General features: G+C 36.3%; 3 protein-coding genes across 5 annotated transcripts in view; 1 reads left to right on the top strand and 2 right to left on the bottom strand.

Annotated features, from left to right (window-relative positions):
• Window positions 1–1345: 1345 nt before the first annotated feature.
• LOC106672886 (E3 ubiquitin-protein ligase MARCH5-like) lies at window positions 1346–8110 on the top strand. 2 transcript variants are annotated; one of them, XM_024224566.1, is made up of 7 exons: window positions 1346–2066; window positions 6148–6250; window positions 6315–6429; window positions 6488–6618; window positions 6688–6878; window positions 7289–7445; window positions 7689–8110. In XM_024224566.1, exons 1-7 carry the CDS (start codon window positions 1852–1854, stop codon window positions 7950–7952), a joined length of 1176 nt encoding a protein of 391 aa, XP_024080334.1. In that variant the 5' UTR covers window positions 1346–1851; the 3' UTR covers window positions 7953–8110. The 2 variants fall into 2 exon arrangements, with proteins under 2 accessions (XP_024080334.1, XP_014260161.1); XM_014404675.2 differs by lacking the exon at window positions 1346–2066 and adding an exon at window positions 4684–4724.
• A 99-nt stretch (window positions 8111–8209) lies between these two features.
• On the bottom strand, window positions 8210–14546 carry LOC106672885 (cleavage stimulation factor subunit 1). The gene is made up of 9 exons (XM_014404673.2): window positions 14333–14546; window positions 10008–10204; window positions 9800–9954; window positions 9510–9740; window positions 9175–9335; window positions 8950–9100; window positions 8794–8887; window positions 8522–8653; window positions 8210–8462 (listed from the first exon to the last, which is right to left on the bottom strand). The coding sequence occupies exons 1-9, from the start codon at window positions 14407–14409 to the stop codon at window positions 8350–8352; spliced, it is 1311 nt and encodes a 436-aa protein (XP_014260159.1). The 5' UTR covers window positions 14410–14546; the 3' UTR covers window positions 8210–8349.
• Window positions 14547–19079: 4533 nt separating this feature from the next.
• Window positions 19080–23705, bottom strand: part of LOC106672922 (death-associated protein kinase 3-like) — a 64737-nt gene continuing 60111 nt past the window's right edge. For both annotated transcript variants that reach the window (XM_014404730.2, XM_014404731.2), the window contains exons 6-10: window positions 23510–23689; window positions 23164–23452; window positions 22751–23105; window positions 19931–20259; window positions 19080–19768 (exon numbers count right to left, since the gene is read on the bottom strand). In XM_014404730.2, coding sequence (XP_014260216.1) covers window positions 19475–19768; window positions 19931–20259; window positions 22751–23105; window positions 23164–23452; window positions 23510–23689 — 1447 coding nt within the window. In that variant the 3' untranslated portion in view covers window positions 19080–19474. The remainder of the gene's footprint in view (window positions 19769–19930; window positions 20260–22750; window positions 23106–23163; window positions 23453–23509; window positions 23690–23705) is intronic.

Below are 23705 nucleotides of genomic sequence, written 5' to 3'. Positions count from 1 at the left end.
AAATGAAATAAGAAATCTGATGACAAGTCGGAAATATTTGATTTTCTCCACGACTAAGAAGGCTTAATGATAACAGAGTCAGAGCCTGGCACCCGGCTCGTGTGGACCTCTACTTACCACAGCTCAAAAAATGTCGAAGCTTCAATTTGCTCGGAAACATATGAATTGGACATAGGAAGATTGGGAACGAGTTCTCTTTACAGATGAGATGAAAGTTGGCCTCAAATCTTCAGATGGGTGTAATTACCTACGGAGACACTCAGGAGAAAGGTACCCCCATGCTGTATGGTTCCTCAGGTGGCATTACATGGTAGATCATCGATGTTGTGGGGTGACATTTCCTTGGAAGCCTGCATCTAATTGGTTTTTGTACGAGGAAGATATTAACTTCACCATCCCCAACTTCACACAGGTACTTACAAAATACAAGGCATAATCGAAGAACATGGCGTAGTTCCATTTGCCCCCACATCGGTGAGATTCTTGCTAAAGCAGGACAATGCCAGGCCCCATAGAGCACGTATTATGGATGAATACCTGATTGAGGTTGGAATTGAGTGCTTGGTGTGGCCAGCTCGATGTCCAGATTTGAACCCAATCGTCATTTAGGACCAATTTAAGCTAGGAGTGAGACGGCGAAACCGAATTCGTAACACCCTAAACTAGTTGGAAACGGCTGTTCTTGATGAACGTGAAAGAATTCATCAGGATTTTACCAGAAATATTTTCCAAGGAATGCAATGGCATTTAACGGACGTAATTCGTGCCAGAGGAGAAAAAAAGTTTTTTTTTGCATTTTGATTTGTTTTAGAATTTTCTGTTATTTTATTTATTTTATTCATTACACAATTTTTTTCTACATTTTTCTTTTAAATATATCTTATTTTTACAACCAAACTTTTTTTCTTAAGCAAAACATGAATAAACCTAAAATAAACAGCGACAACAGAACTGACAGTCGACACCTTCCAAAGTACTAACTAGTCAAAATTCTCTCTTCTGAATTTAGCAATCTCGGTATTGACTTTCTCGTAAATATCACATTTCTAGACATGACATGGGCAACACATGAAATGTCGTCAAGGCACGTTGTATTTTTGGATCTATATTTTTCACTTTAAAAAGTTGTCAGTACTCTAGATTTGGATTGGAAACCAGACCGAGGTTGAAATACTAAATAGCAATTAAGGACTTCATCTTATTCTATAGTAAGCAAAGATTTCATTTGAATTTTTATTTTTTATACTTTGAATATTTTATAAGATTTTCAGACTGATAGAATGCGGGTTTCGGACAGAAAGTGCATTTAGATATTTTGCATTTAAAAGTTTTTCTTTGATTTTCATACGGTTTATAAATCAGTTGCCTAGATCGATTCATGTTTGTAACGAATCAATGGTGTTTGGTCGTGACAATACAAAATTATTCAAGGGTTGACACCAGCTGACATTTGTATAAATATTTTGACTCGATTCTACACAGAAGAAAAAATTTCTTAAAAAAAAGGCAAAAAAATCGAAAAATCCCCTGAGTGTTTCATAAAGACGAGGGAAAGACTGTTGTTTTACGTCAGAGCATGTCCGCGAAGGCGTAATGGCAATAAATGGGACGATGGAATGTCCTCCCAGGAGTTGAAATCCCTCCATTCAACTACAGATCACCTGTGATAAATCGGAAAATGCCAACAGGGCCCAGCGTCAGAAACGGTCCGGCCCTCTTATAATTTCTTCCCCTTCTTCCTACGATGCTTCGTCTCGTCTGATATCAGCGACCGACGCCCGCCAGTAACCTCCGCCACCTGGAAATTTCGCTTGTCACGTCGAATCGCAGTCGCCCTCCTTGGCCAGGAAGATGTCCGAGACGCCGAGGGACGCCCGCTCGAGTCGGGGTGCCTCGCCCACCAGGAGCACTCGCCCCAGGAGCATTTCCAGGCCTTCTCAGGCCCAGGACGGAGCCTCTTCCAGGCACGAGTCGAGGCACGAGCCCGTCGACCAGCCACACAACAACGACGACAGGATCTTGATGCTCCCAGTCGAAGGCGAAGGACCCGCAGACCGTCTGTCCACGTGAGTATCCAATACGTCTCTCCTCACTCTGTGATCATTCATCATTTAGGGATTTTATCATCTTTCTTAGCGTTCACAATTCCTCTCAAACGACCATCAATCTGCTGTACTACAGCCGTTGAACTAATATTTTACAATTATACGACACAGTTTTATTTTCTTAGACCGGGTGATGGTGTTTTAGAAAAAAGCCCATTTGTAAGTATGTCTGGTTTGAGTACAGTGCCACTGCATTCGAACCCAGGACCTTTTTCTTATCGAGATGAGCGCTGTATCTACACCTTAATTCTTGCGGCCAACGACACCCTAAAAGGATAATTCTACTCACAGACCTGATTTTGATCATTAAATATCTAATTAAATAGTAATTAGATGCTAAAACCAGTTTATGAATGGAACTATCCTTTCCAACCAGTGCGTTGATATGTTCCTTCTACCTCGATTATTTATGTATGTTGTTTCCCTTTGATTTTTCAATAAATGGTTGAAGTAGTGTAGAGAGATCAGGGAAGATGTATTTCAGAAAAACACTTTTCTTTTTATTGCTGATGTTTCGATCTTTATTTGGGTCATATTCAAGGCATAAATTGTAATATTATTTTTGTGGTGTCATGTTTGTTTAGTGTAGCCATGGTGATGGTGATGATGAATCCAAGAAGCGTGGTTTGTGCTCCCCAGGCACTGCAGCCTCCTCGCTTACTGTACATTCCTACTTCCTAGTACCCTAGTATAGTGCAATCGACTCATTCCTTCCTGTCAGAAGTATTAGGTCATTGACTGTCGCTGTTACAATTTCATTCCCTGGATTTGTTTTGTATCCTAGGTTATATCTCCATTGAGCCGTTGCTTCACGTTCGAATATGATATGGGTGGCTGTTTCTTCCAACTCATTGCAAAATCTATAAATGGGATCATGTTCTGTCTTCTCAGATGCCAGTAACCGGTAAATAATTTTATCACTTTTCTGAGTTTAGCCCTGTTTAACTGTAGCAGAGTTTGCCAGTCTTGGCAAGGGTTGTTTCAGCATAAGTTTATGTAGTTTCTAGTGCTTCTAGATTTTTTCCACTTCTCTTTTGTTGTTTTTGGATCCATTCTGAGATGGACTATTCTGTGTTTGTTTTTGTTACCCCAAGAATAGGTTCAGGGCCCATGTACGGTTTTGCAGATCCTCCTATTGCCAGTGTATCTGCTTTTTTGTTATCCAAAATCCCTTTCTGTCCTGGCACCCACGATATCACCAGGTTTTTGTTTCCCCAATTTTTGGAGATTTTGAATGTATTCAATGTCTATTTTTGGTGTAATTTTTTTATATGCTAATGCTTTCATAGGTCCTTGGCTATCTGATCTTATGTGGATTTTTTTGCCAGTGTAACCTTCTGTAATATTTTCTATAGCACAAGCAATGACTGCATGTATTTCTGCTTGACTGAAATGTACTACCCTAATGAGTTTGATTGCCCATATTTTGTGCTTGCACAAAAAACACCTGATCCGGTTCCTTGTTTGTTTTGGAGCATCTTTATACCATATCATTGTATCTGTTGTTCTCCTCAGTTCTTCCTCTCCTTTGTAGTCTATTGAGACTTTATAGGATGTTATAAAGAATGTTTCCCGGTTCAATAGTCAGTCCCCATCGCTAAGAAAGGGTGTTTTTAATTGGTTGTCACTTAATGCAGAAATTTATGTTATAAACATTCATGAGGAATATCTGGTGCCATTTGCTCTTGTTATTGGTGATCAATTCTTGTTTATGCAAAATAATGCAAGACCAAATGGTGACATGCAGTTATCTTCGTGATGCCCATGTATGCTTTATAAAAATGGGATGAGCTTAGACATTTGGTAAAATGAAATAACCCTCCTACAACTTTAGTTGGGCTAGTTACATTAGTTGAAATTGGTTTTGAAATTCTTCAAGACGAGGTTAAAGGGTTAATTATTAGCATGATGAGAATATTAGTGTGTAATAAGATCAGCATGATTAGAATATTAATTATATATAGAATATTAATTCATAAGAGCAAGAAGATGTAACACCTTGTAAAAAACATAATTTAGTTGGTTTTATAATTTTTTATGTTTATACTCAAAAGTGATTTTATTTTTTAAATTAAATTTTTTGTTTACAGCACATGTGTGTTATATATACTTATTTGTCGCTCAGTGAGTGGGAAATTCTTTTCAACTTAACTACTAAATTGCTATCTTTACTATTCAGTTTAGTACATGTAGTACAATCGCAATTCAATATAAATGACATAGATTGAATTGTTATAATTTAAAATTCAGCATTAATTGTTTTTAAGATGCACATAATAAATAAAAATAATATGCATTTATTTTTTATATCAAAAAATGAATTAAAAAAAGTTAGACAAAAACAAAAATTGCACAAAATTTATCCCTTTAAAGTCAGTTATAGTGTCCGTTTAATTTTAATGTTTCATGTCTTTTTTTGCAATAGTGGTTTATTATACTTGAAGAATAAATTCACTGACAAAATGAAATCTGATTTGTGACTGATAAAGGGTATTGAAAACATGATGAAATATGATCACTCTATTAATAAGCCAATGTATTAATACATCTAGTTGGCTTCGTTTTAATAAACACAATGCTTGGGAGGGGGGTAATGATTCAGAAGTTTCTTTTCCATTTGTAAGTTGGAGAAAAGTCCTGTTTTTTAAGTATGGAAAAAAGATTCTTAATATTTTTTTAGTTGGATGAAAGTCGTTCTCGTTTACTTAAACTTATTACACATATGAGGCGTTGCGGATACGAAGGGCGAACTCAACAAAAGGAGGTGTTGAGAAAAACTTATTTGAAAATAATTTTTCCGTTGACATGCAAAGGGCGAACTCAACAAAAAAGATTAAATCTGTTTTCGTTGAAGGATGCCTAATTTTTTGTTTATTAATGGTTACCCCATCTAGAGATTGGTCAGGAATTTGGTTGAACTTCAATTAATCAAAAAACACACATTTTATTTATAAAGTCTGTATTCTGAAAACATACGTACATTTAAAATAATATTAAAATGACTGAAAACGAATTGTAATTTCTAATTTTTAATTTTTTCTTTCTTTTTTTTAATTTAAATTTTTAATTTTCTAATTTTTTTTGTAATTTCTAATCCTCATAATCGGGTTGGTCATCTTCCGTTTCCTCGTTGAGCATGGGCATGGAAGATTGATTATTTTCAATAATATTATTAAAGTATGTTGACCATGGTAACGGAACGTATGGAGAATCCAGTAAACGCACTATTATTGTTAACATCCATTACTGCACACAATAAGATCACGATAACAGTAACAACAAAATAAACACTGCACGAGACAAGCGTTTTATGCAAACTAAACGAAGGATTGTATCATACAGTGGAGCGCGAAGAGAAGGGCAAGGAGCGGTGTTGAGTTCGCCCTTAGTATCCGCCCGCTTATGGCAGTTTCCAACTACAATCCAACTAGCATCGTATCATTCTCTTCATATTTCAGACGGATACGAAGGGCGAACTCAACATGAAAGCTATAACTGTACATTCTCTGAAGTGGCTAGATTCGGATGGTGACCAAAAAAAAAAATTAACCTGATGTCGAGTTCGCCCTTCGTATCCGCAACGCCTCATATAATATGGCTTGAATTTTAGTATTTATTTTTATATGAACAGTATGTTCCCAATGTATTCCACGGATTGACATGCCTTGTTATAGTAGGGTTTTATAATAAAAAAAAAAAAAGACGCAGTAATTGATTAATGCTCTACTTGTGCATAAATATATGCGTATGTATTTACATAAATTAAAAATCTTAAGATAATGTTCAAACAAAGGATATTAAATTTTGACCTACTTTTATAATTAATTATCTGGCGTCATGGGTCTGGTTCATTAGATTCGGTTGAAGTATGGTGATAAAGGAGATGCTATAAATAAATTTAGGATTTTGCAGATATGCAGATTTATTTCACTCATTTTCAATTGAGTTTTGAATTTCAACGGGGATGATCTCATGTATTCATTATTAAATATAAAACAGAAAAGTTGCAGTTTATTTATAATTAATAAATATCTGTTTTCAGAGCGAGCAATTCAAAACATTGTTGGATTTGTTTTGCAACAGAAGAAGACGATCAAAATGCCATCTGGACCCAACCCTGCAACTGTAGAGGTACTACCAAATGGGTACGTTTTCTGCTTCTTTTGTTTTTGTTGCTTTTAATGTAAATTAATTAAATATATAAAACAGGTTCATCAAGCATGCCTACAACAATGGGTTGATGAAAAGCAGAAAGACAGTAGGGACAAAAAGGTCGCTTGCCCCCAGTGCAAGACAGAATACCTTATTTATTTCCCGAAAGCGAGTAAGTTTTCTCTTTCTGTTACTTTAAATCAATAACTGATTGTTAATATTTTTTGTAGACAGTTTAGTTGTCATACTTGATAGAGCAGATGCCTTGATATACAGAATGTGCCCCTTCATCGCAGCCGGCATACTTGTCGGTTCTCTCTATTGGACTGCAGTCACTTACGGAGCAGTAACAGTTATGCAGGTTTGTATTCCTATAAAACTTTCTTGAGTAAAACTAATGGGTGTAAAAAATAAAAATTTGCTTTTTCAGGTAGCCGGCCAGGCAGAAGCTACTCAGCTCATGGAAAGGATGGAACCTGCCGTCCTGCTTACAGCATTACCCACTATACCCATCAGCCTCATCGTTCTCAAAATGTTCCACTGGGAGGACTCACTTCTCCTCTTTCTCAGAAAAACATCACCGAGTCTGCCAATCTTGAACTACCTTCTTCCAGCACCCGTGTAAGTTATGATTGGTACTTTTAACTGATTCACTAATTTCGTGGTCCGCTTGACCAATTAATACTTTACAATTAATTGTAAGGTGAATTAATGAAAAAAGTTAATGGCACGAGAGGGATTTGAACCAACGACCTTCGGCTAGATACACCTCTGCTCTACCACCTGAGCTATCGTGACCTCGATCCATTTGGATATCAACCCCCCAGGGGTTGAGATGGGGAGTTGATGTCCGAGTGGATCGAGGTCATGATAGTCAAGTGGTAGAGCAGCGGCGTATCTAGCCGAAGGTCGTGGGTTCGAATCCCTCTCGTGCCATTAACTTTTTTTCATCTCAATTAAAACCTTAATTAATTGTAAACTTTTAACTGATATTGAAAAATTTCTAAAAGTAATGGCTTTTTTATTGCTAGGAGAAATGAGTCAGGTGCTATAACAGAGAATCCCGTGACTGATGGAATGAGCTGCACAAGGGTTTTTACCGGGGCGCTCTTACTCCCTACTATAGCTACAATCTGCGGAAATACTTTTTTCCAGCATATCCAATCCGGCCTGCAGCGATCCATTGTTGTGAGTTTTCTACATTTTATTAACTAATCTGTTTCAGTAAGTTGCACACTATTTTCTCTTCCAATGCTTGGAATCATTTAAAATTGCTTTATACATTTCAGTTATTTTTAATATTTTTATTCTTAAAATTGATTTAAAACATGTATTATGTATTTTTTTAAATAATTAAAATGGTATATCTAACAAATTTTAAATATTAGGATTTGAAAAAGCTTTACTCTAAAGTGTAATTTCTTTATTCAGGGTGGAATAGCGTTTATTGCAGTGAAAGGGATTATAAAAATGTACCACAAGCAGCAGGTCTACAAACGCTTGTCAAAGAGGAAGATATTGGACTACACTGAAGAGAACATCAGGAGGACACAAGGAGGACCCAATTCCGGAAGGTCGCAGCCAAGCATGGGAAATCTAGTTGCAACGTCTGCAGGCGGGGGTGTGACTTCGGGGCCGCCCCCTGGCAACCAGGCATCAGTGCCCGGCCTGGACAACACCGCTTCCCAACAGTAGTCATTCGTATGCGTCCAATAAAGCAATACAGTCTTATATTCCCATGAGTCATAAATTCTGCTCGATATTTCTTTTATTTTGTTTGCGGAGAATGTGTTTGATTTTTGTTGTAACGTAACATTCTGGATACTTCATCTAGAAATGTTGATTTTTTTTTTTTTTTTTTTTAACTTAGATTTATTTAAAAAAGAGAATATAGCTTTTGGAAAAAATAATAACTTTGAAAATATTGTAAATCTAAATAATAATATGTAATGTAAAAGTTCTTTTGTTGTTTTATTCCTTATGGTTTTGCAAGGAACACATTTATATTAGAATATTAAAACTCATGTTATTTTTGTTATACCTTATATAATTTCCTTTACAAAACCCATATATAAAATATATACATTGAATGCTAGTGTGTCTGAAGTCTCTTGAACCAGAATCTGGCTCTGAAGTCATCAGAGCAAGTGAGAAAGGCTGCTGAATGTGGGCTGTGAACTATCTGCCTTACAGGGCCGTTATGTCCTAAAAAATATAATTTCAGTAAATTGATAAATCATGCAAATTACATATGTTAAATCTACCAAGAGAGAGAAGTTGTCTTCTAGAAGCGTTCCGGGCATTCCATGCGCATAACGAGGTAGTTGCTTCATCTGGGAAGAGAACAAAGTCCTCTGTGTGGTTGAAAACTGCTTGTGTCCTGTGTTCTTGTTTTCCTGGAAAATTATAATTTATTTGGTGGTAAAATTGTTTAACATTAACAATTTCATTTTTGACAAACAAATTAATTTCTGCATTTTACACAGTATTGATAACCAGTTTATCAATTATTAATTGTTATGACAAGGATGATTACCAGTAGTCCCTGCTCCAGTGTAAGCTATTAGACATCTGCTTGTTGTCAATTCCCAAAGTTTGACTAACGAATCTTTCCCAGACGAAAGTAGGTACTAAAGAAAAACAGAAAACCAGTTTAAAATAGATTTCTTGAAAGATATTTGTACACATCTACCTTTCCATTTCTTGTAAATGCCACAGAACAGACTTCAGCCCCATCGTGAGCTTTGTAGAAAGTGTTAACACATCTATTGCTGACACCGTCCCAAATTTTTATACTTCCGTCTTTGCTAGCTGATGCATAATACTTCCCACCTTGGGTAAACCTTGTGAGAAAATATGTAGAGTAAACAGAATATACAAATACAATTTATGATAGGGGAAAAAAAACTAAATTTACTTGATAGATGTGATGGTGTCACTGTGCTGATGGCAGGGGACGCTGCAGACATAGCACTGTGCCGTGTTGAAATCGTAGAGTCTTATTACAGAATGAAGAGTTCCGACAAGTAAGAAATCACCCGTCGGATGGAATGAAATGCACTTTATACCGTGCGAGTCCTATCAGAAATTTTTTATAAGATCAAATAAGACATTGAATTGATGCCTAATGAATTTAATCAGTCTTCATGTTTTTTGATAAGACAGTAAATGCCTTAGCTTCAACTAGGCCCTCTTTACAAATAATGTAATAAAACTACTTGTGAAAGTCTGTGAATCTGGTATTAAACTTACAGTTATAGTTTTGTAAGCCTTTTTGACACTGGCCTTTGCAAAGTCAAAAACTTTGATAGTTGCATCACGACTGCCCGAAGCCAAAATGGGTTCCCTTGGATGAAAATCTAAGGCGGTTACTTCTTCCAGGTGATCATACAATGTTCTGATGACAGGGTGGCCTTGGCTGTCTGTTGTGCTTTCCATCGCATCAGAGAGTGACTTTGCTAGCATCCTGTCTACATCTAAGATCTGAAATTAAATCGATCAGCTCTACAATTGGGTGGCCTCGCATGAAACTGAACTCTTACCTTGATTGATGCGTCTGCACTGCCAGTGGCAATCAGCTGTCCATCAAGGCTGAAAGCACCTGCCCTGCACGCTCCTTTGTGCGATGTCACATATACCGTTTCATAATGCGATGGTTCTGGTGCAGTGATATCCACATCCGTTTCATATTCTAAATCTAAAGGACAAAATTGTGATCATGAGGATAAAACAAAAAGAGGATGTTTTTACCAAGGCCAGGCCCTACGAGAATTTCTTGGATCGGGTTCAACCCTGGTATCGGATCTTTTTTATGCCTCTCAGGCTCATGTTGAAGGCCGATTGTAGTCACATGTAGCAGCCTGTCTGATGGTGGGCAAGGTGGGTCGGCTTGCACCAATGAAGATAACTGGACTGCAAGCTGTTGATGCCCGTCATAAAACAATTGACTGAAATAAATTGACTTTGCAGAAAATACTCATGGATGTTTTAGAATATTACAGTTTAACTATTAGCAATCCATTATAATATAATAAAGATAAAATATTCTGAGTACAAGATGTACCTTAATTTTATTTTAAAATATAATACATAATAGATAATATAGATGACTCCACACAAAAACACAGTTTTAGTGAGTACAAATACTATGCTTAAAACTGAAAGTACTATATTGTGTACATCATTGTATAAATTGATATTAATATCTTATATGTATTTGTATAATTTAAAAAATGTTTATAAATCCCAGGCCCTGATGATTTCAATAGATCGAAACATTGGTACCATTAAGAAAATGTTTTTCTAACCTACATCACACCCGACTACAACTCATGATCTTTAATTAATCATCAATTAATGGTCACTAAATATTACACTTAAATGACAGGATAATTTTGATAAGCAATTAATCAGTTAATTAACATTGTTTAAATTAGATTTTGGAAGATAGATTTATTTTTCATATTTTTTAAAAATGTAGCAACACGCAACTTCATAAATTGGGGTCGCGTGACACCCGTCTTTGCAGGTTCACCCAACTTTTGATTTTCCTTTCCATCTCTACTCCTGTAGAGAGACTGGTATAAAATGGGTTGATGTATAAAACCAAAAGTCAATCAAGACCAAGGATTCACCTCAGAAGACTGTCCTTTGACAAGATCAAAGACTCAATCCAGGCAATGAACAGGAGTCAACCTTAAATAGAAGCAGTAACACTCTGTTTGGGTCTCAACGTGGGAACTTAGCCAGCCAGAGCCAGCGAAGACCAGCCTCTGTGACCCATCAGATCAAGTCAACGGCTGAGAAACTAGAAAGGTGATGGGGATGCTGTGGACTAATTGTGGCGAGTGTCATTTGGGGTAAGTTTCTTTGTTAATTGACTCACCCCAGATTTAGAGTTATGGCTGACGTTTAGATTGATTAAGATTTTATTGTTATTTGTGTACATTTAAAAGACGGAATTGTGTTACAATAATTTTCTGATTTTTTAAATTCTAGAACCTTATCTTCTCTTACACAAGAATAAGTATCAAAGCATTTATACCGACTAGTCTCTTATCGCTTACAGAAAAGCAAGTGAATATAGAGAGATTTTATTCGGCTGTCACTGCTTGCAATAATCTGTTGCACTATCTCGGGTTCATCATATGTTTCACAATTTCAGGAAGATCTGAATTCTATTCAGGTAAGCCCGACATATGCAATGATTAGACCTAATTCTAATAATTAATGAAAAAAACTTGCTTTCCCTCAATGTAAAAATCCAGGGAATGTGACAGGGTTTGGGAATCAAAGACTTAAAAGAACCTTACTTATCACTACTGTCCCACTTTTCCCATTCCTGAGCCATTTTTTTTAGTTAATACCTTCCTCATACCAGATTTGGGAAGTGAAAGGAATCTTAAATCAATGTATACACACCTGTAGGAGTTTAAAAGATAAAAGACAAACAATGGTGCTCTTGAATTTATAGTGACTTACTGCTATGTAAAATATCGGGTTGTCCGGAAAATAATGCAGGATTTTAAGTTTTCATTAAAAAAAATCTATATAAAATATTCTGTTTACGTTTACAGGATTACGTCAACACTTATTAATCCTCTTCCAAACGATATTGTTTGTTTACCTCTGTAGCATTCCGCTACTTGGAAATAATTCAGTCATCCTTATAATGTCAAAGCGAGAATTTCGTACGATTTTCTTTTACGAGTTTAAACTCGGCCGAAGCGGAGCCCAAACGGCTAGAAACATTAACCAAGTCTGGGGCGAGGGTTGTGTTAATGAGTGCACTGTGCAAAGGTGGTTTAAAAAATTTCGGGAGGGAGATTTCAGCCTTGAAGATGAAGAAGGTCGTGGAAGGCCTTCCTCTCTTAATGATGATGTTCTGCGATCAGTGGTGGAAGAAAACCCCAAAACAACTGTTCGAGAACTTGCAGAGCAACTCAAAGTCAGTAAAACGACCGTCGCTGACCACCTCAAGGCGATTGGAAAAGTGAAAAAACTCGAAAATTGGGTTCCACACTCATTAAACGATCGCCAAAAAAATCAGCGCTTTGATGTTTGTGCATCACTTCTTTGTCGAAACAAAAATGACCCATTTCTGGCCAGAATTGTTACATGTGACGAAAAGTGGATTCTCTACGATAACACTAGACGTTCTGGACAGTGGCTCGACAAAGGAGAAGCTCCAATACATTTTCCAAAGCCCCCAACTCATCAAAAAAAGGTAATGGTTACGGTATGGTGGGCTTCATTTGGTTTAATACACTACAGCTTCTTAAATCCTGGCGAAACCATCAATGCTGAATCATACTGTAACCAAATTAATACCATGCATCAGAAATTGGCAGTAATGAAGCCCTCTTTGGTCAATCGGAAAGGGCCCATTTTGTTGCATGACAACGCTCGACCACATGTGTCACGTGTAACGTCACAAAAATTATTGGAGCTTGGCTATGAAACTTTGCCTCACCCACCCTACTCTCCGGACCTCTCGCCTACTGACTACCATTTTTTTAGACACCTGGACCACTACTTACAACACATAATATTCAAAAATCAAACGGAACTGGAAAATGCATTTATTGACTTTATCAATTCTAAAAATTCTGAATTCTACTCAGACGGAATTAATAAGTTACCAACACGTTGGGAGAAATGTATTGAGAGTATGGGAAATTATTTTGATTAAAGAACATTGCTTTAAAGTAACTAGTTTCTTTTTTTTTGTTTAATACCAAAATCCTGCATTATTTTCCGGACAACCCAATATATACATGTATACATATAAGGAGATCCGGGGCCTGTATTATTAAGGAAAAGGCCTGAAAAATTGAATCAGAGGCAACAATAAGGGCCCATTTTTAAGTAAACTGCCAGAAGAAAACAAATCAAAGATTGATTTAAAAGAGCCAAACACTTTAAGTGGATTGAAGGACCGTCACACAACCTGAATAACTCATTCCCAATCTAAAGGTGGTTCCAGACATATGATATTTGCCGAATACCAATTGCGCAGAAAATTTCCCAAGTTTCGAGATGCTCATCTTTGCAGTCACCAAGTAGAGGGCCTATTTATACATACATGTGGCGTTTGTGTGTAAACAGCAAATACATAGTTGCCAAGTGACGTGCGAGTCCTCAACTCACTATATGATTGCATGATGGACATCAGTGAAACAGTCATTGCTGCAGCTGCAGTTACTGTTTTATGTAGTGGCTACAAACTCAGACACAGACTACTGTTGCCCCATCTTACTTTTGATCCAATTTCACACATACAAATTATTGGTTCAGTTTGGTAGAGATCGAGGAACTCCAAAACCTGTTGGACCAATCCATTCTTAACTAACAGAAACAACGCTGTTATTCTTTCATTACTACATCTAGAATAGTTAGGAATAATTTTTTATTGAAAAAGAAATAGCACTATATACTTACTGTTTATTGATGATTACAGTTGATATACATACAGTACAGTTGATTCATGAATATGTGGATGCTAGTTCGTCTACTTCTGTGCAATATCTGTGCACTCTGAAGAGGACAAGGAAACCAATGATTAGCTGAGCAAGGCAGGCAATGATTATTGTTGCTCAGTGAACAACCGAGCATCAGACCCCCTAGTTGACGATTCTAGTGAACCTCCTCTCGTCATTTGGCAAATCCTGCATGTCTGTAGAATATTGCTGCTTGCACATTAGGTATCTATTGGATTAAACCTATTCGACAAGAGGAAGTAACCGTCTCACATGTAATCGTCAAATGTGAAGAAACAACTGGTGCCTTGAGACAAAAACAAAACAACTAAGGCTAATACCCTGCTGTCTTTGTACCAATAAAGTAAGAGGACATTATGGCACAATAAGCCTAAATGGCTATGGTTTCGGATGTTTTAACTATCCTACTATCCTCGTCTTTTAAATAAATTAGCGATGCTTTTGACAATTTATATTATCAATATTATTATGGTTAAAGCAACTTCACTCTTACCATTCCTAAGCTTGTCTAAAGAGGAATAGTAAAGGAAATTTAACAGTCAGATTGAACGGCTGTTAATTAGTTATTATTTTCACCTGATGATGAGTCGATATAGCTGTTCTCTCCTCTTGACAATATTTTTTTCTTCCGAGTCTTTGTCCGTGTCTTTCATATTCTAGGAAATCCAATGAGACCCAATCCGTTCGAAAATTTAGCCGGCCACACTGTCAAAACAAACAGAAGACAAGACTTACAAGAACGATCTGGGAGTTTACACTTTACAGTTTACAGTACTGGCTACAGGCTTGGTAGTTCGTAGTTTGGCTAGCCGGGAGCGCTTGGTACTTTACTCGCCGGTATCGAATATCGATACGTCTCGAAGTTTTTTTCAACCTAAGTTCTATTCCGTACCAATTTCAGAATTTTATTTTTATAAATTATACAATTTCACTCTAATTGCATTCTATATTATATATAATACACAATATTAATATAAATTATTACATTAATACTCGTGTTACAAACTTTGCCAGTAGATTCTACATTTAAAATGGAATCTAAAAGTCTTAATTAACTATGGTCTTGCTTTTTTGATTTTTTTAAGATTTCACGACCTTGCTTCAAATAAACAAGTATAACTCAAACTAAAAGGTTTTGGACAAATCCGTTGAGACGATTGAAAAGTACGTTAAATTTCCAATAAGGTGTGATCAATATTAAACTTGTAAACGTTAGTGAAATAAGCATTTTAGTAGCCAGAACATTGAAAAATAATTCTTTTTTCAATGTTGAAAAACTTACTATGGTGTATTTAAACCACTATTTCTACACCTAGCGTCCATAGTGTATTTGCTCTCTTAATTGGAAAAAAGAAAACCGTGGTTGACGGATTGGTAAGGTGGAACGATTAATAACAATAAAAATAAAAATTTAAGAAAATGTTGAATGAATTTATTAAACTTTTTTGTTAAACTTTGATTCGAAATGCTCTACACCCTCCGCAATCCAAAACGAGCCCTTTTTCTCATATTAGCCATTGTAAAGTTTTATTTAAGTTTTACAGCAACGACAGGATCTGTTGCTTTAAAACTTACAACATAGTCAACAAGATATCGCATAGATAACTAAAAACATTTTGAATCTTAAAACTCTTTTATTCCGGGGAATAATAATACAATAATCCTTTAATCAAAGTTGCAGTCGTTGGTAAATAAGTAAACACTTGCATATTTCGGTTTCGAACACAAATTCAAAAACGTTTAATAAATTCATTCAATATTTCCTTAACTTATTTTATTATTATTAATTATTCGGAGATCGTGAGATGCGGTCTGGTGTTCCATTCAATCAAAATAGCATAAAATACGCTTTGGCATCGAATTGTGCAATAAAAATTTGGGATTCTAAATTAAAATAATAAAGTTGATGTCATTTCTCAGCTGGATGAGAAGTTACGATAAATGTGTGGTGATTAGTGACCGTTAGTCGACGATTATTCAGAAATCGTGAGATGCGGTCTGGTGTGATGTAGGTTTTAGAAAAACATTTTCTTTATCGTACCAATATTTCGATCTTTATTGAGGTCATCTTCAGGGCCTGAGATTTACAAACTTGTTTAAATTTAACAAATACATGTCGGATATGTTGAACACATGTGATAATTCAAAACAGTTTGAAGATAGGCAGATTGAGATACATATTAGTATAAGCTAATGTATACTTTGGTCATTACTGATCGTTTCTGTCTGCCTATCCTCATTGGGTAGGTCTGTCAGTCGTGTTTTGGACTTTCGCATCTCCATCCAGCCTGACTGAAGATAAGATAATACCGACCAATTACAGGTTCATCACTCTGCAGAAATAGAGAAACAAAGAAATCTCACGATTTTTAAACATTTAAATAAACTTTTTTTAACAGAAACAAAGTACAATGTACATAAATGTATCTGGTATATTTTTGCAAATTTATAAAATCATTTATTAACAATAATAATAAAAAAACAGTAATTTTAGTTTGCTTTGTTTTTTCAGTGATGTAAGCCTTCTTGAAAGTAATTTTTGTGAATTTAACTTTCACCTGCTTCTATAACGCACATAACAGCTTGGTTAAGTATGTGGTGATTAGTGATCGTTAATCGATAATTAGTCAGAGATCATGAGATGCAATGATGAAATGGTGTGATGTAGGTTTCAGAAAAACATTTTCTTTATCGTGCCAACGTTTTGATCTTTATTGAGATCATCCTCAGGGCCTGGGATTTACAAACATTGTTTACATTTAACAAATACATTTAGGATGTGAAAAAGTGAATTTATACAATGCAAAAAAAAATGTATTTTTTATAATCAAAGTATTTCTACTCGCTCAAAGAGTTTGTTTTCTGTGTAATTGTGCCATTCTTGCGTGTCGTGTTGAGAGTGCCAGTGAGCCGTGAGGTATTGCTGTTTTATGTTTATATACGTTGGATTTTGAAGGGGTGGGAAGGAAGTCGGGATAGACAGAAATTTTTATATGAGGAGTCGGCTCCTTTGAGGTGAAAGGAGCCGACAAAGGGAAAAACGTGGATAAAGGTTCGGCCTTTCAGTATTATATAGGCGGGGTTAATGAGGGAAAGGAAAGACAAATTGTTGTATATGTATGTATCTGGGTAGAAATGTTAGATGTGTGGAATGTGATGATTGTTTTATATGTTATATCATATGTTTTGTGTGATGTGATGATGATATATGTAAGTTATGGTTTTGCGTGTATTAAATTAGTTTTTAAAAAGAACACTATTTATTAAACAGCAAGGCAATACAAAACTGGAATAACCAATTCCAATTAGGGAATTTACGTTCTATACTCTATGAAAGCCAGGAAGGATTGAAATTGAATAAAAAATATTAATATTAGCAAAGGCTTGGGGATGTAACGAAGGAGGGGTTTCTTGGAAGTGAACACGTGCAGGTGTGATAAGGGAGGAATGTGAAGGGTTGCAACAGATAAGGGTCAAGCGAGTATATAACATGTATGTTATCGATATTGAATTTGATTAATGATATTGGCGAAGCTGCGACTTAGTTTACATGTATCTGTTCTGTAATTGATGCTGTGTTTATCTCTGTTGATGTAAACCATTTCTAAAAAATTACGTTGATGTTTATGTTGTTCTGTGTGTAATATTTTTGGATTGTTGAAGTCGAAATTGTGTTTGTGTTCAAAATGGTGGATAGCCAGTGCTGTAGGATGTTGCTTGGGTTTTTTGCAATCATAGATATGTTGCTTTACTCTCTTATCCAGATATTGGGATGTAAGTTGCCACTAATCACCACACATTATTATTAATCTTTCCACCTTACCAATCCTTTAACCACGGTTTTCTCATTTCCTTCGTCAATTTCATCATCTTTGAAAAATGTAATTAAAAAAGCAATTACACTACTGAAAAGGATATTAAATGGAGTACGTTTTCTGAAGTTTGCTGGACGCTAGGTTTGGAAATGGTGGTTTAGAATCACCATAGTAAGTTTTTCAACTTTGAAAAAAAAATTTTACAAAGTTTTGGCCACTAAAACGCTTATTTCACCAACATTTACAAGTTTACTATTTATAAAATCTTATTGGAAAGTTAACGTAGTTTTCAATGGTATGAACGGATTTATCCAAGACCTTCATTATTCTTTATTTTGGGAGATAACATTGTTTATTTGAAGCAAGGTAGTGAAATCTTAAAAAAATAAAAAAATGGACTTTTCCTACTGCCTCCTATTAGAGAATATCCTTATCACGTTGAATCTTCTCCTTCAACCGAACATAAAAGTTCTTTTTGTTCTTCTGCTTACTCCGATATAATAGGAAGCCGCTAAACATACAACAATGCTAAACACCAGAGAAACTCCCAAAGATGATTTGATTTCTCGTTTAAGATCATTAGTATAGATAGCATAATAATTTATAATTATTTATCATAATATAATAATATATCATAATAATAATAATAATATATCGTCCGACGCTCCGAGGGAAACAAAGCTCCTCGAAGTAAAAACCAGACGTAGAATCGACATTGTAGAATCACTCAAATCATTGTAGTATTGCCTCATTAGAGATTTTGAATGTCTCGGGAACAACCATCTGTTGACATCAATTTTCTTACTTATGTTTTCTCATGATTGTACGTGCATATTATATTATGAGTTTTCTGCCTCAACACTTGAGGATTATACTAATATACGGCGAAATAGAATCAGGATCATGGCTGTATCCCTTTTAATGTAGCTTTTAAAATCGAGACAATTTTCTTTCCAATGACAGGGAAATCGTCTATACTCTCCAAGAAATTGGAAAACCGATAAGACCGAGGTCTGACCCCGAGACTGCTAAAACACTGAAGTCGAGTTACCACAAAAGCCAAAAGTTCAACTCTTTAGTGTACATGTGCTTTTATATGCAGATTTGAGCTTATACAAATCAATCAATCGACAAATTACTGTATTTATAATCCGATAGCGGGAAAGAAGATAGAGAGAGAGAGAGAGAAAGAGAATGGGTGGATCTGGATAAACGGAAACCCTTTAATTTATGCTCCAATAATAGGTATTTAACGTAAGAAACAGGTTAACTGTTTTTTTCTTAAAAAATTTCTTTTCTTGCTAATTAGTTAAGTTATTTAAGCCAATCCAATTTCTTGCTGGCGTATACCTTTTATTAACATTTACAGCCATAATATTATGTGTTTGAGAAACTTCGATAAATAACTATATGTTACTTGTTCGCCAAGTTTTGAAATAATAGGACGGGTAGATTTAACAACAATTTTAATTTGTTATAGTTTTATTATTTATTTATTATTATAAGGTTGGAATATAATATACAATAATATAATGCAAACAGATCAAATTATGTGTCATCTTAAATCTAAGAGAAATATACAATTCATTCACGTTTATCATTATGGATATCGAAGGAACTTGGAGGCTCTATTTGGCAATTCAATTAATACGGCTCATAAAGATCAAACCAACGTTTAAACACACAAGGGGTTCAATAATTGTAAATATAAAAATAAATATTTTTCAAACAGTTTAAACGTTAAACAAACTGTTTATCCTTTCCTAAATGATTGAAACGACAATTTAAAGGTGGATGATTGTCTAAATATCAACCATAGCTAATAACACAGACACAAGCCGTATCATATGCGCAATGACTAACCTCCTTGAGCAACACACGCGGCATAAAGGAAGACAATCGCCTAGAAAGGCTTCATGGTCGGAGGCGAGGATTTTCTCCTGGATTTTTCTGACTCCGGCGTACTCAGCGGTGACCTGGAAGAGGAAAAGGATTTTCTGTCCGGCCGGAAATTGTTGAACAGTTCCACAGTTTTTGCCACGTTGGACATTGGATGCTGCTTCAACTCGAGAGGAGTCATGTAGTAGGGTGGTTTCTTTTTCTCTATCTTGGGTTCAGGGGTAGTTTCTGATCTAAGGTATTTGGGTACCGTCGGTTCGGCGCCGAGCCTTTCGCTCAACAACTCTTCAGCCTCCGGCTGAAAACAATATGAGATGCTTGACATTTTTTTTTGGGGTCATTTTATAGGGACATATTCAAGATAATTGTAATGGGGGTATGACGAGTGAATTAATTTTACTAAAACAAGTTGTAGTTCTATAAACGTGTTGTAAGTTGTTTACTGTTTGAGAATAATTACCTTTTTGTCAGATTCTAATTCCAAGTCCAAATCTTTAACGGGCTCTTGAGGGAGACCAGTTGAAACCCTAGGCATCCTCTTCTTCTTCCTTTTGGACTTTCTCAGCTGGATGTCCGGGATAAAAAGCCGTAGCGCGTTCGGCCCTGTAGGGAAGGGTTTGTTCCCGAACTTTTCCTCGATGCTACCAGACCTCATGGTTACTTCGATGGACGATTTGGTGACGATTTCTTGGTGCCTATCGTAGGCGGAGACGAGTTGGGCCACTGTAAACTTGGGCTCTTCTTCCTCCACAGTGGCCGGAGTCGGCGTGTCTTCGCAAGCTCTGGATTCTAAAGCGAAATAAATCTGTGTCATCAACTGCAGCATGTACACATTAAGATTCATGCGTAAAGATTTTATTTAGGCTGTACAAATATTCTAGGCAATGTTTTAAAGAATATTGGAGACTTTATTTGGAGATCGAGAGATGCGGTCTGGTGTTGAGCCCTGAAGATGATTTCAATAGATTATAAAACGAAACGTTGGCACGATAAAGAAAATGTTTGTCTAAAACCTACGTCACACCAGACCGCATCTCACGATCTCCGAATAATCATCGACTAGCGGTCACTAATCACCACACATTAGAGACTTTCTTTTACAAATCCCTGCAATATACACAAAATCCAACGAAATTTAGTGAGCCATTTAAGTAGTGTTCTATTGAATGGCTTAAGTATCGCTAGTTACTTAAATTCAAATAACGCTCGCGGGTAAAGGAAACTTTTGTTTGTACTATATATGTAGTTGAGTTTACTGCATTATCCCGTTAACACGCTGCACATCCTATAAAGTCTTAATAGACAACAAAGGAGAAGATGAATACAGGAGAACATGAGATACAATGACAAGGCAAGGTAAAGACGGCTCTAAAACACATGAAGGTACCTGATCTGTCATTTGTACATGTCCCAAAACATGAACAATCAAACTCATTAGAGAATTACACTTTAGTCTTTCAAGCTGAAATACATACCATCAATGCCTTAAAAAAATTTAAAAGAGGTTACACTAGCAAAAAAATGCTCATAAGGTCGAATAGCCAAGTAGCTATTAGAGTTTTACCGTGTAAAAAAATCACATCAAAACTAGTCAGTGAATGCATCCAAAATTTCCAAAACTGGGGAAACACAACAACCTGATGGTTGGTGATATCTTGGGTATCAGGATACAGAGGAATTTTGGGTACCGAAAAGGCAGACACACTGGCCAGAGGAGGTTCTACGAGACCAAATTATTCTGTACCTATTCTTGGGATAACTAAAATAAACACAGAATATTGCTTAACAGAATTAATCAAAAAATAAGTTAAAAGGAGAAGAAGATAAACGCTACAGGTGCTAGACACAGTAAGCTTATGGTAAATCAACCGACGCCAAGACTAGCAAACTTACTGCTGCAGTTAGAGAGGCAAAACTCAGAGGAGTGATAGGACTACTTACAGGTCACATATATATATATATATATATATATGAACATATTCCAAGATGTCTGTGTTTTTATATTAGTCAATGTGGAGGAAGAAACAGCCACTAATATCGTCTTCGAATGCGAAGCAATGGCTAAATGGAGACCTACCCTGAGATAAAGAAAACCCAGGAAAAGGAATTGTAGCTTAATACTTCTTAAGAGAGGAAAAAGCAATTACACTGAACTAAAAAACCAGGAATAAGCCATGCAGCACGTGGGGGAAAAATCCAACGTCCTAGTATTCATTATCGTCTTCATCATCTCAGGTCAGGATAGTCTCTCTACCCGGCAGTATATGAATAAAGAATGTGGTACTAGAAATGGTTAAAATTCACTAATTCATAAAGTCACTATAATTTAACGACTATAATATAAACTATAATTTAGCTCACAGTTCTTGTAATATCAGCGGTAGACGGGATGATGTCACTAGCTGGGCATTACTATGATCAATAAATTGTTTCAAATCGGTTCCTCGTGTACAGTGTTTTAATTAATTGTTTTAAATATCGCATCACCGTGAGACCGTTTAGAAATTTTAGTTTTAATTTTACAGAGTTGTGTCGGCTATCCAAGTCGAGGCGTGACTGTGAGAGCTTTATGCAGTAGTACCCAATAAAATGACGGCAACATATCCATAATGCTCTTGAAGACATCTTTAATGTTGTCTGATCGTGTCCCAAATTAGCTGAAATTAGGTTTTCATATTTTGATAGATTTAGTGCTTCTATTTGTGAAATTTGCTTACCATTCCTAGAAAACTAAGTATGTATGGAAACCTAATCAGTTCTGGCTGTTGTTTATATAATGTACGTGTGTGCATAAGCTTTCATTCTTTGAATTTATGACCTTTTTTATGTTTATTTGTTGTTTCATTTTGTATTTGCTTATTTTCAAAGCACTGGCATCTGAGAAGGCCGAACATGGGCATATCCAAGATGATCCCATCTGTAGATTATGCAATGAGGAGGACGAAAAAGCCACCCATTTGATCTTCGAATGTGAAGCAACTGCTCAATGGATACAAAGTAAACCCAGGAAAATACATTGTAACAACGACAGGCAATGGCGTAGTAATTCTTAGGAGAAGGATCGAATTGATTACACCGAACTATGTAACTAGGAAAGTACAATAAGACAGAAGGCTGCAATGCTGGGCACAAAAAACCCCACTTCCTAGTATCCATCATATCATTACCATCATATTATTGCTTCATGTTATGTTGAAGAAAATGTTTGGTTAATACGTTAAACATATAAAAGTCAAGGGAGTAAGTCCTTAAACAGTAAATACAGGGTTTTGCGACTGACCTACTGATGTTATTGAGTCTTCATCGGATTCCGAGGTGGTGGCCGGTTCAGTGGTGACCGGGGACATAACCCTGCCGTTACTGTTTTTCTGCTCTTCTGGTTTGTCTTCTTCTTTATCTTCATCGCAGTTGTTTTTAGTACTATTATTGTTATTGTTCTCTAGTGCCGCTACTTTTTTCTCTTCTTCCTTATTGTCGGTCTGTGTTTCCCCGTTTGCTTTCACTATCGCTTCCTCGCTGAGATTCAGCACCGATCTGTAAAGACTGAGGACTTCTTGGGACTTAGAAAGAGACTTGAGTCCGTATAGTTTTTCCCTGGACAACATTAGCGATTTGTCTCCAGCTCCAAGGGACACCTATCAGGCATAACGTAATTTAGTGGACGTTTAAAGAGGAAAAATTTTTAACACTCACTTGGCTTTCGTACATTCTCCTGGCTCTGCTATATTGTTGTACAAGTGTTCTCTTTCTTAAATCGACTCCTCTGGACATGACTTTTTCGAATAAAGCCTCCCTCGATTTTGAAAGGTAACTTCTTGTCGCCTTGCTCTCTTGGACTCCCGAAAATTGGCTAGAATGTGACGGACAGGCGGTACAGCCTCGCCTGATTTGGTTCCTGTTCGCCCTCATGCATGGCCTGCTGCATTTTCTGGCGTTCGAGAGCCACGGGTGCTTCAACGCTTCTTTGGCCGTCATCCTCTCACTGAGATTTCACATTTACATTAAAAACGACTTAGATGAACGTGTTAGAATTATTTACCTGGGCTTTCGTAAAAGAAGCCTCCTAACGAAATCTTTAGCCTCTTCAGATATATCTTCGAAAAGTTCATCCGGAAAGTCGACCTGCGCTTTCGATATGTTGAGAAAAGTTTCTTGATCAGTCTCGCCACCAAAAGGGGAGAAACCAGTCAAAAGAACATAGGTCGTCACTCCCAAAGACCTTAAAAATGTTTAAT

The sequence above is a fragment of the Cimex lectularius genome, unplaced genomic scaffold (genome assembly GCF_000648675.2).
Source record: "Cimex lectularius strain Harlan isolate CLEC.00 unplaced genomic scaffold, Clec_2.1 scaffold46, whole genome shotgun sequence".
NCBI classification, from domain to species: Eukaryota; Metazoa; Arthropoda; class Insecta; order Hemiptera; family Cimicidae; genus Cimex; species Cimex lectularius.
The sequence above is the reverse complement of the archived record's forward strand: the minus strand, read 5'-3'. Positions and strand labels throughout refer to the sequence as shown.